General features: G+C 42.2%; 1 protein-coding gene across 5 annotated transcripts in view; it reads left to right on the top strand.

The window, feature by feature from the left end:
* apaf1 (apoptotic peptidase activating factor 1) overlaps positions 1 to 10,303 on the top strand; it is a 169,052-nt gene continuing 158,749 nt past the window's right edge. For all 5 annotated transcript variants that reach the window (XM_048553914.2, XM_048553915.2, XM_048553913.2 and 2 more), the window contains exons 1-3: positions 1 to 133; positions 7,187 to 7,364; positions 8,908 to 9,097. In XM_048553914.2, coding sequence (XP_048409871.1) covers positions 7,227 to 7,364; positions 8,908 to 9,097 — 328 coding nt within the window. In that variant the 5' untranslated portion in view covers positions 1 to 133; positions 7,187 to 7,226. The remainder of the gene's footprint in view (positions 134 to 7,186; positions 7,365 to 8,907; positions 9,098 to 10,303) is intronic.

Genomic DNA, 10,303 nt, shown 5'->3' with positions numbered 1-10,303 from the left:
TTCTGGGCGCTGAGGGGGCGCGCACGCAGCGTCCCGGAAGCAGCGGCCGGAGCGGGGAGGGTGTCTGAAGTCGGCTGACCGGGCGTGGGGGTTTGCGATCCCGGCCCTGGGGGTTGGGCCCACCGCGGCGGGGGTGAGTTTGAGAGGAAACTCGGGGTGAGCGGGTTGTTTACCGCACCATGGTTCAGGCTCCTGCGGTGGTGATGGGCCCCGGGGCCTGAACTGATGGAGGGTCACTATTTGTCATTTCACTGGAGCCCCTGCAGCATCTGGGTGTCAAAGGGACTTTGTGGTGTACTGGAGGAAGTGCTCAAGCTCTGAGCCTAGCTGATAGGTTTAAATCCCTGGAGGTGCACTTTTAACCCACCCCAATGTCTCAGAGAGGTGTGAATATACCACAAACAGTGAAGGGAAAGTTATTGTTAAATGTTACCCTGGAGCAGGAAATCTGAAACACTCCAGAGATAGTGAATGCTGAAGCCTGTGCTGATGGTATGTGTCAGCAATGAGCAGAAAGATCACCAACTCCATTCCCTTGTATGTTTATTATCAGAGGTGCAGGAAAGTTTGACGTTTCAGGCCGAGACCCTTCTTTTCCGCAGAAACATCAAACTTTCCTGCTTGGCCTGCTGTGTTCATCCAGCTACACACCGTGTTATCTCAGATTCTCCAGCATCGACAGTTTCCGCTATCTTTGTTCATTATTATGTCAGTTTCGCAGTTGTCACCCGTGGAACACCAGTGACCTCTCCATCCTAGTGGCTACTACGTTTGGGGGTTGTCATTGTCAGTGTCGTGGTACTGAGTGCCTGAGCATTACCTTGCAAACTCGAAACTTGCGAAAAGGAAATTGGTAACTTTCTGCCCTCTTCAGCCCCTGTTCTTCCAGAGTCTGTGTAACTCACATCTAGTTTTGAAGGTGTGGCCTAACCTGCAGAAGTTTTGTTGTGTTTTTGGTCAAGATTAAAAGCTGCAGAACAATTGGTTAGAGTTTTAATGAGCATTCTAAACAGTCTGTAGGTATAGACATTTCTCCTGAATTCTTCATTGTGTTCATTTATAATTGACTATAAGTATAGTAGCAGCAACACAAAACACAACAGAATTTCCACCATGGAAGGCATAAAATCTATCTGGGTAGAGCTGAGGAACTGCAAAGGACAAAACACCCAAATGGAAGTTATGTACAGGCCTCCTAGCAGTAGTCGGCATGTGAGACAGAAAATAAATGATGAGTTGGAAAAAGTATGTAAGACCGGCTTGATTACAATAATCATGGGGGACTTCGCTATGTAAGTGGACTGCGAAAATCAGGTTGGTGATGGATCCGAAGAAAAGGAATTTGTGGATTGGCTATGAGATGGATTTTTTTTTGAACGGTTTATAGGGTCAAGCCCACTAGGGAACAGGTAATTGTGGATTTTGTGATGTGCAGTGAAGTAGACTTGATTAGGAAGCGAAGGTGAAAGAATCTGAAGCAATCAGTGACCATAATGATAAAATTCACCCTGCAGTTTGAGAGGCAGAAGTTGGAATCAGATGCAATGTTTTTACGATTGAGTAAAAAAACCACAAAGACATGAAGGAGGAACTGGCCAGAGATGATTTGAAGGAGAGCCTAGAAGGGAAGGCAGTGGAACAGCAAAGGCAGGAGTTTCTGGCGCTAATTTGGCAGGCAGAGCAAAAATACATCCCAAGGAAGAAGAAATATATCAAGGGGAGAGTGAGGCATCGATGGCTGACAGGGGAAGTCAGGGAGGGTGTAAAAACAAAATAAAAAGCATACAGTTGGTGAACATTAGTGAGAAGCTAGAGGATTAAGAAGTCTTTAAAAAGCAGCAGTAGACAAATAAAAAGCAAGAAGTGGGGAAGAAGATGAAAATAAGAGAGTAAGCTAACTAGGAAGAACATTGTGAGAGTTTTTTTAGATATATAAAAGGTAAGAGAAAAGCCAGAGTGGAATTTAAACTGCTGTAGTAGTAGTAATGAGCATCAAATAAATGGTCGAGGACTGAATAGGTGTAATGCATCAGTCTTCATGTTGGAAGATATCAGCAGCATACTAGAACTTCGAGAGTCAGGCGGCAGAGGTGAGTGCAGTGGCCATCACTAGGGAGAAGCTGCTGAAAGCTCTGAAGGTGGATGAATAACGCGGACCACATGGACTACATTGCCGAGGTTGCTGAGGATACTGTAGAGGCATTAGTAATGATCTTTTCAGGAATAATTAGAGACAAGGAGGGTCCCAGAGGATTGGAGAATAGCTAATGTAACAATCCCATCTAAGAAGGGAGGGAGGTAGAGCACAGGAAATTTTCAGCTGGTCAGCCTGACCTTGGTTGTTGGTAAGATTTTAGAGTCCACTGTTGAAGATGAGATTGTGGAGTACTTGGAAGTGCATGGAAAAAGTGGGATGAGTCAGCCCAGCTTTGTTGAGGAGAAGTTATGCCTGAGCAATCTGTTAGAATTGTTTGCGGTAACGAGCAAGTTAGACAAAGGAGAGAAAGTGGATGTGATGTATTTGGACTTTCAAAAGGCGTTTGAGAAGGTGCTGCGTAGATTAGATTCCCTACAGTGTAGAAACAGGCCCTTCGGCCCTTCAAGTCCAAACCACCCCTTGAAGCATCCCACCCAGACCCATCCCCCTATAGCCCACGCACCCCTGAATGCTATGGGAAATTTAGCATGGTCAATCCACCTAACCTGCACATCTTTGGACTGTGGGAGGAAACCGGAGCACCCGGAGAAAGCCCACGCAGACACGGGGAGAATGTGCAAACTCCCCACAGACAGACGGTTGCCCGAGGCGGGAATCGAACTGGGTCCCTGGCGCTGTGAGGCTGCAGTGCGAACCACTGAGCCACCGTGGGAGGCTGCAAAATAAGCAAAGAGGGCACGTGGTATTAGGGCAAGGTAGTGGCATAGATAGAAGATTTGCTGACTGGCAGAGAGTGGGCATAAAGGGGTCTTTTTCAGGGTGGCTGCTGGTAACTCTTGAAATTTGGCAGGGGTCAGTGTTGTGACCACCACTATTCAAGTGATAAATTAATGATCTAGACAAAAGAACTGAGGGGATTGTAGCCAGGTTTGCAGATGACGTAAAGATAGGTGGAAGGACAGGTAGTGTTGAAGATGTGGAGAGGCTGCAGAATAAACTGGACAGGCTAGGAAAGTTGGCAGAGAAGTGGCAGATGGAATAAATGTGGAAAAGTGTGAGGTTATGCATCTTGGTCAGAAGAATAGAAGAGTAGACTATTTTCTAAATGGAGAAAGGCTTTGGAAGTCTGATGCACAAAGGGACTTAGAAGTCCTTGTTCAGGAATCTCTTAAAGTTAACTTGCAGGTTCACTTGGTAGTTAGGAAGGAAAATACAATGTTAGCACTCACTTCCAGAGGGCTAGAAGAGTAGAGAGATACTACTGAAGTTGTATATGGCTTTGATCAGGCCACATTTGGAATATTGTGAGCAGTTTTGGGCCCTGTATCTAAGGAAGGATCTGCTGGCCTTAGAAGGGGTCCAGTGGCGGTTTACAAAAATAATCCTCATATGAGAAACTCTTGAGGACTCTGAGTCTGTACCTGATGGAGTTTAGAACGATGAAGGGGGATGTCACTGAAATTTATAGAAAACTGAGAGGCCTGGATAGAGTGGCTGTAAAGAAGATTATTTCATTAGTAGGAGAAACTAGGACTTGAGGGTATAGCCTCAGTTTGAAGGGTGACCCTTCAGAACTGAGATGAATAGGAATTTTGTCAGCTGAAATGTGGTGAATCTATGGACCCATTGTCACAGAAGGCTGTGGAGCCCAAGTAATGGGGTGTATTTAGGTCAGGGGTAGATGGATTCTCGCATAGTAAGGGGATCAAGACTATGGGGAGAGGGAAAGAGAATGGGGTTGAGAAGCATGGCTGAATGATAGATCAGGCTCAATGGCCTAATTCTGCTTTATTATGGTAGAGCAGCCTCGCAATGGAACACTGAATGTCAACTATTTCAGAAGCTGTGTATTTTTTTCATGAAGTTATTTATTTGGAAAGCTTCATGTCTGTCTGTAGGCTGTCCACCAATCTGTACACTTTCTTATGACTGCTGTATGACACCTTATCTCTAAGTCCATCTTATTTTTCATCTTTCCTTCAAACTTTAACATGCTTTAAACATTGATGTGACGAATAACTGTAACTTCAGCCACTTTTGTACTTTGTTTCCAATGGCTATTCACCTGTGGAAGTCATTACTTTTTTCTGTGAACAAACATCCAAGTCTTTATTTCATGTCCTACTGCAAGCATGACCGAAGTTCAAAACTTAACTTACAATGTACTGTGGCAAAAGACTACATTTCTGAAGAAGGGTCTAAGACCGAAACGTCAGCTTTCCTGCTCCTCTGATGCTGCTTGTCCTGCTGTGTTCATCTTGCTCTACACCTTGTTATACTAGAATTCTGCTGTACAGGATAGAAATGTTATATTGAGTTGTATCGCAATACAGATTTTTACCTGATGTAGCTTCTACCCTGTATTGGTTATCTGTAAACAATACTTCTGAAAAATTAATGGATAGATTTCAACAAAATAGTGTGGCCCAAGGAAGAGCTGATTAGGTTTTGGTGAAGATTTGGATCGTGTAATTTTTTTAACAGACCAGTTTTTTTTAAAGAATGTTATGGGTTGGTTTATTTAGAATGTTTATTTTAGAATGTTGTGGAATTTCTCAGCTACTGGGTGCAATTTGTCCTTGCTATCATAATGTGAATTGAGTTTTCAGCGGGTTGACTTCAAGTCTCCTCAGTGGGTTGGGAGGCCTTGATGAAAAGGATTTTTTTTCGGCTTTGTAAATTTCCTCAACTGACCAGAGAAAAGCCTAAGAAAGAGCTTGTGCAATTGTAATTATATTGAGTTACCACAGTGTGGCAGTGTTTTGCACTGTACTAAGTGCCCTCTTCACGCGACTTTTAATGCTTCAGTTGTCTGCTTTGCTAGGGATAGAATTCTCATCTAAAGAATCGGAATGTTGTGGATTCGTGCTTCACTCTAGAGACTCAAACATGTCGTTTATGCTTGCGGTTTGGTTTAACACTGCAAGGGTATTCCATTGTCAAAGGAGTTATCTTTCAGATGGGATAAGATGAGCTCCTCCTAATCGAACACAAAAGATGAATAGGAATTATTTAAAGGTGTGAGTTTGTTGTATTGTGGGGAGGATATGGGCTATGGTGGGATAGGTGTGAGCTTTGTGCATAAATTGTTGTACTTTACAGTCCTACACAGTGACCACGTAAAATATCCTAAGGTTTTGAAAGACAAATTATTCTCATTTTAGACTGAAGTATATTACATTAACCTTAGCCCTGGTGACAAACAGAATCTCAAATTTGTGGGGACAGTAATGGTCAGGCTAAATTGCAGTGGAGGGTGATGTGCGCACATTAGAGGGGCAAGTCATTTCTGACCTCGTATCTATTACTGATAAAGGGCTGGATCAGTCCTCAGTGAGCAGACAGCAGATTGCTTTCTCAGCTGTAAAATGGTATACAGCACAGGAACTGAGGATGTCTTTATTCCCATCTTTGAAGGAAACTGAAATGCCCTCAGATATTTTCAATTTGTAACATTATAAGATGAGCAAAGTCAGTGCAGTAGAACTGAAGTTCAGAATTTTGTTTTTCATTCCGTGACTGTGCTGGGAAGGAAACTTTGTATTTGACTGCCTTTGGAAAATCTTAATGCAGGGCATTCAAATTATGTTAAAACATCAAAGTTAGTACATCAGAGAATCGGTTTTATTAAAGTTGGGCAGAGTTTAAAAAAGTGGGTGGCTCATTGGTCAGCACTGCTGACTCTCAGCGCCAGCAGCCCGGGTTCAAATCTAGCCTCGAGCAGCTGTCTGTTTGCACATTCTCCCTGTGTCTGTGTAGGTTTCCACCGGGTGCTGTGGCTTTCTTCCACAGTCCAAAGATGTGCAGTGTAGGTAGATTGGCCGTGTGAAATTACCCATAGTATCGAAGGCTTTGCAGGTCAGGTGGATTAACCATGGGAAATGCAGGGATAGGATAGGGGTTGGCTCTGGGTGGGATGCTCTTCAGTGGGTTGGTGTGCACTTTGTGGGCTGAATGATTCAGAGGAAATTTTACATTTTATTTTACTTCCATTATAAATGTAAAAACAAAATCCAGTGATCCAACATGATGATAATTGATAGCTTTCCAGTAAAACCTTGCACCTTGCAATATGAATGTTTATTAGCTGATCCTAATAAGTCCAATATTGTTAACAGATAATACATTTGCTACGTTAGGGTATTTACCTATGAGAGCAATTTGGTTTCTTTCACTGCTGGGAATAAAGACGTCTTCAGTTACTGCACTACTCGCCAATTTACAGTTGAGAAAGCAGTTTGCTGCCTGCCGATTTTGGGCAGTTACATCTCTTTTGTCATTAGAGATTCAAGAATGAGTTACGTTCCTAAACGTTACCATTAACCAGAAGCTGAACTAGGCTAGCTGTATTGATACAGTGGCTGCATGAGCAGATCACAGGCTAGGAATACTGCAGTGTGTAATTCACCTCCTGACTCCCCAAAAGTCTGTCCAAAAGGTACAAGTCAGGAGTATGATTAAAATATTTCCCATTTGCCTGAATAAGCGCAGCTCCAACAATACTCAAGAAGCCTGACACCATCCAGGACAAAGCAGCTTGCTTAATTGGCATCACCTTTGCAAGCGCCTATTCTGTCTATCACCGATGAACAGCAGCAGCGGTGTGTATTATCTACAATATGCGCTGCATAAATTCACCAGAGATTGATAAAGAGTTCCATTAAACCCATAATCACTTCCATTAAGGAGGACAAAGGCAGCGACTACATGGAAATGAAACCACCTGCAATTTCCCTTTCTAGCCACTCACCATCCTGACTTGGAAATATATCGCTCTTCCTACAGTGTTGTTGGGTGAAAATCTTGGAATTCCTTCCATACCAGCATTGTGGGCCTATCTACAGCCAATGGCCTGCAGAGACAGCTTACCGACACTTTCCCAAGAGCAACTAGGAACGGGCAATAAATGCTGGCCTTGCCAGCAGGAACCATTTCGCAGACTGAATTAAAAAAAGCCAACTTCAGATTAATTTCAGTCATTTTTGAATATTTTGTGAGCTACTACAATATTTCTGCTTTTATTTGTAGTGGTGTGGTAAGGCTCATTCACCTGGAAATCATTGCTAACATGGATGAACGAACACGCAGTTGTTTATTACAAAATCGCTCTGCACTTGAGCAAGATATCAAGACCTCGTATATTATGGATCACCTCATAAGTGAAGAGGTTCTGAGTCTCGAGGATGAACAGAAAGTTAGAGCTCAGGTAACTGACTGTAGGAAGCTATTATTAATTATGTATATGCGGGTTTGCTTATTGGCACTTCCAGGATTTAATCTGTTCTTTTGTGCTAATGCTCATCTATAATCACTGTCAAATTAGTTTACTCATTGGTTTCTTCCATAGTTGTGTTGGTGCAAAAAAAGGCCTCACGTTATCACTGACAAATCATTATTATAAGTTGCTTTATCTTCTAGGCACTGCTGAATATTAGCACATCATGTCTTGGTAGTAATGATATTCGGCTAAGATACAGTAGTTTTGTTAATGACAAACTTTTTGAACTTTGAGATTTGCTTACAAAATGTTCAAAACATTCAGCTAAGTAAATTTTCATGCATAAATTACTTTTCCTATTAAGTGTCGGTGGCTAAGAACTCTTCAAGCATTCAATTCACCTAAATTTGTTGGAGGCTTGAAGCACCAGTGATAGGCAACCACCTACTATTTTGAACACACACACCTTTCACCATTGGCACATTATGGTGTAAGGTGTATTATGTGCTGTAGCAACTCTCTTAAGATTCATGAACAAAACCTCCTAAACTTGTGATTCGACCTTAATAGTCAAAACAACCGGGGGTGCATGATAACTAGACCAAGACAAACGCCGACCTCACCTGGAGGACCAACAACTTGGTGAAAGAAATTCTTTGGTCTGCCTGAAACTTGTTGGTCTTCCAGAACAAGGAGTCGACCCCGACTGAGTGTTGCAGACTGGCACATTCCAAGGCCCAGGACTATGTGCTGTCAGATGCACTAAAGCTTGGGACAGCTGCTGCCGAGGTGCAGTGGGGAAAGACCACAGCATGAGGCCTTTCTGCCGAAGTTAAGTGGGATCTGTTCAGTTATCTGACCATCTCGGTGATTCAAACACGTGTAAATAAAATGTTGCACAAGTAAGAGATGCTTTTGGCTTGTTTGGAAAGAGTCAAACTCCAAAATTTGCTTGTTTCCTTGATATGCTACTGTACAGAACCAAACTGCGTTTGTGTGTGTGTGTGTGTGTGTGTGTGTGTGTGTGTTATTTTTTATGAATAAAATATTATTTTTGAAATTGAAAATAAGTTGGTGCATGATAAACACCATCTTTCCAAGGGAAAATTAGCAAAGCAGTGTGGCTCAGTGGCTAGCACTGCTGCCTTACAGCGCCCGGGACCTGGGTTCAATTTCATCCTCAGGCAACTGTCTGTGTGAAGCTTGCACATTCTCCCTGTGTCTGTGTGGGTTTCCTCCCACTGTCCAAAGATATGCAGGCTAGGTGGATTGGCCGTGCTAAATTGCTCATAGTGTTCAGGGATGTGTAGATTAGTTGGGTTACAGGGAATGGGCCTAGGTGGATTGCGCTGAGAGTCGGTGTGGACTTGTTGGGCCGAAGGACTTGTTTCCACACTGTCGGGATTCTATGACCTATGATCTAAGAAAGCACAATAAAACGATGGCCAAATTCATGCAATTGTTTTCTGTTGAGTATGTGTTTTGCTGGAAAATGAAGTGCCAGTTATGATATTTTTCTGCCTTTTTTCAGGTTACTCAGAAAGAACGAGCTGCTTTACTTATAAACCTAATTCTTCAAAAGGGTAATTATGCTGTCATTTCTTTCTACAATGCGTTACTGAATGAAGGGTACAAGGAACTTGCTGCGCTTCTTCAAGATGGCCTTCCGATTGTCTCTGCTTCTGCAAATAAAACATCTATAGATGGTCCAACTGCTTGTGGTGAGTATGTCTAGTACAGAATGACACTGTTCTGGTCACCTTGGTTACTTAAATGGCTTGTATATTCCTTCTATTGTGATTCATATGCATCTAAAAATTATGTGTGCTTAAGTAAGCTAGTAATTTACTTGCAGACTATGTACAACCTTAAAGTTGTTTTACTACTTTTCTGGTGCAATTATACCACAGATTTCTGGAAGAGCATGTAATGTTAAATGCTTGTACTGAAGAGAGACCTCATTGATCTGAGCGCTGTGGGTGTTTTTATTTTGCCAATGACTTCAACTGTTAAATGGAATTGAAGAAATTATGGAGCAGTTGACATGAAAGCGATATTTCCTGGGATTTACATTTACATTACTGGAGTCGCTGTGGGTTTGAATTACATGAAACCTTTTTCTTTCAACTTACCTACGCAGTAAAGATAACTCCCTGCTGAGCTGCTGAGTGAGATATCTTCTGGAGAGGAGAAAAATGGTTTGATACTGCACATAAAGGCTTATATTTGGTTGGGATATCCAAAAATAGCATTGTTGTTGAAAATTTAATTGAGACCTTGGCCTCTCTTATCCATGTTGCAGGCAGGAGCGAGAATATGAGAAATTATCATGCTGTGATTTTTGAGTCAGACGCAAGAGAGGAGAACTGAACAAATAAAAGGGTGGAGAAGTTGCTTGTAAAAACAAAGAGGGAAGAAACGTGGAATCAAACCTGTCTGAATGTCAAAATCATTTTCTGTTCTATTTAAAGGCAAATGATTTTGGTCAGCTGACAAAGTAAACTGTTCTAAATGGGGAGGTAAAAACGAGCATTATGGGAAATATCCACTTTAAAAGCTTACAGCATGAAAGTACAAAAGATTTTGGCGAGTGATACAAAGGTAATTAGTTTGACTGATTGGGTAGTGACTCTCCAACAGGACAGATTAGAGTCCTTTCACCCTCCTGAGGTCTCAGCTACTGTGGTGAGGTGTTCATGTGGCCACTGATTCCTTCAGAAGAATTGGGCTAAGTCGTAGTGCAGTTTATGAAAGTTGACTGAAAATATAAATGAGTTATTTGGAGCTTTTCATAAACTTGTCTTATGCATCTGAAGCTGCTATTGAGTTATCCTGAGATTCTCATTCTATTTGCAGTGTCGCTGGGTTTCAAAATGGTGAAATTTTGATGTACCTCTATGTGTAACATGAGAAACAGGTCGTGATAT

Source organism: Stegostoma tigrinum, chromosome 25 (assembly GCF_030684315.1).
Source record: "Stegostoma tigrinum isolate sSteTig4 chromosome 25, sSteTig4.hap1, whole genome shotgun sequence".
Classification (NCBI taxonomy): domain Eukaryota; kingdom Metazoa; phylum Chordata; class Chondrichthyes; order Orectolobiformes; family Stegostomatidae; genus Stegostoma; species Stegostoma tigrinum.
The sequence above is the reverse complement of the archived record's forward strand: the minus strand, read 5'-3'. Positions and strand labels throughout refer to the sequence as shown.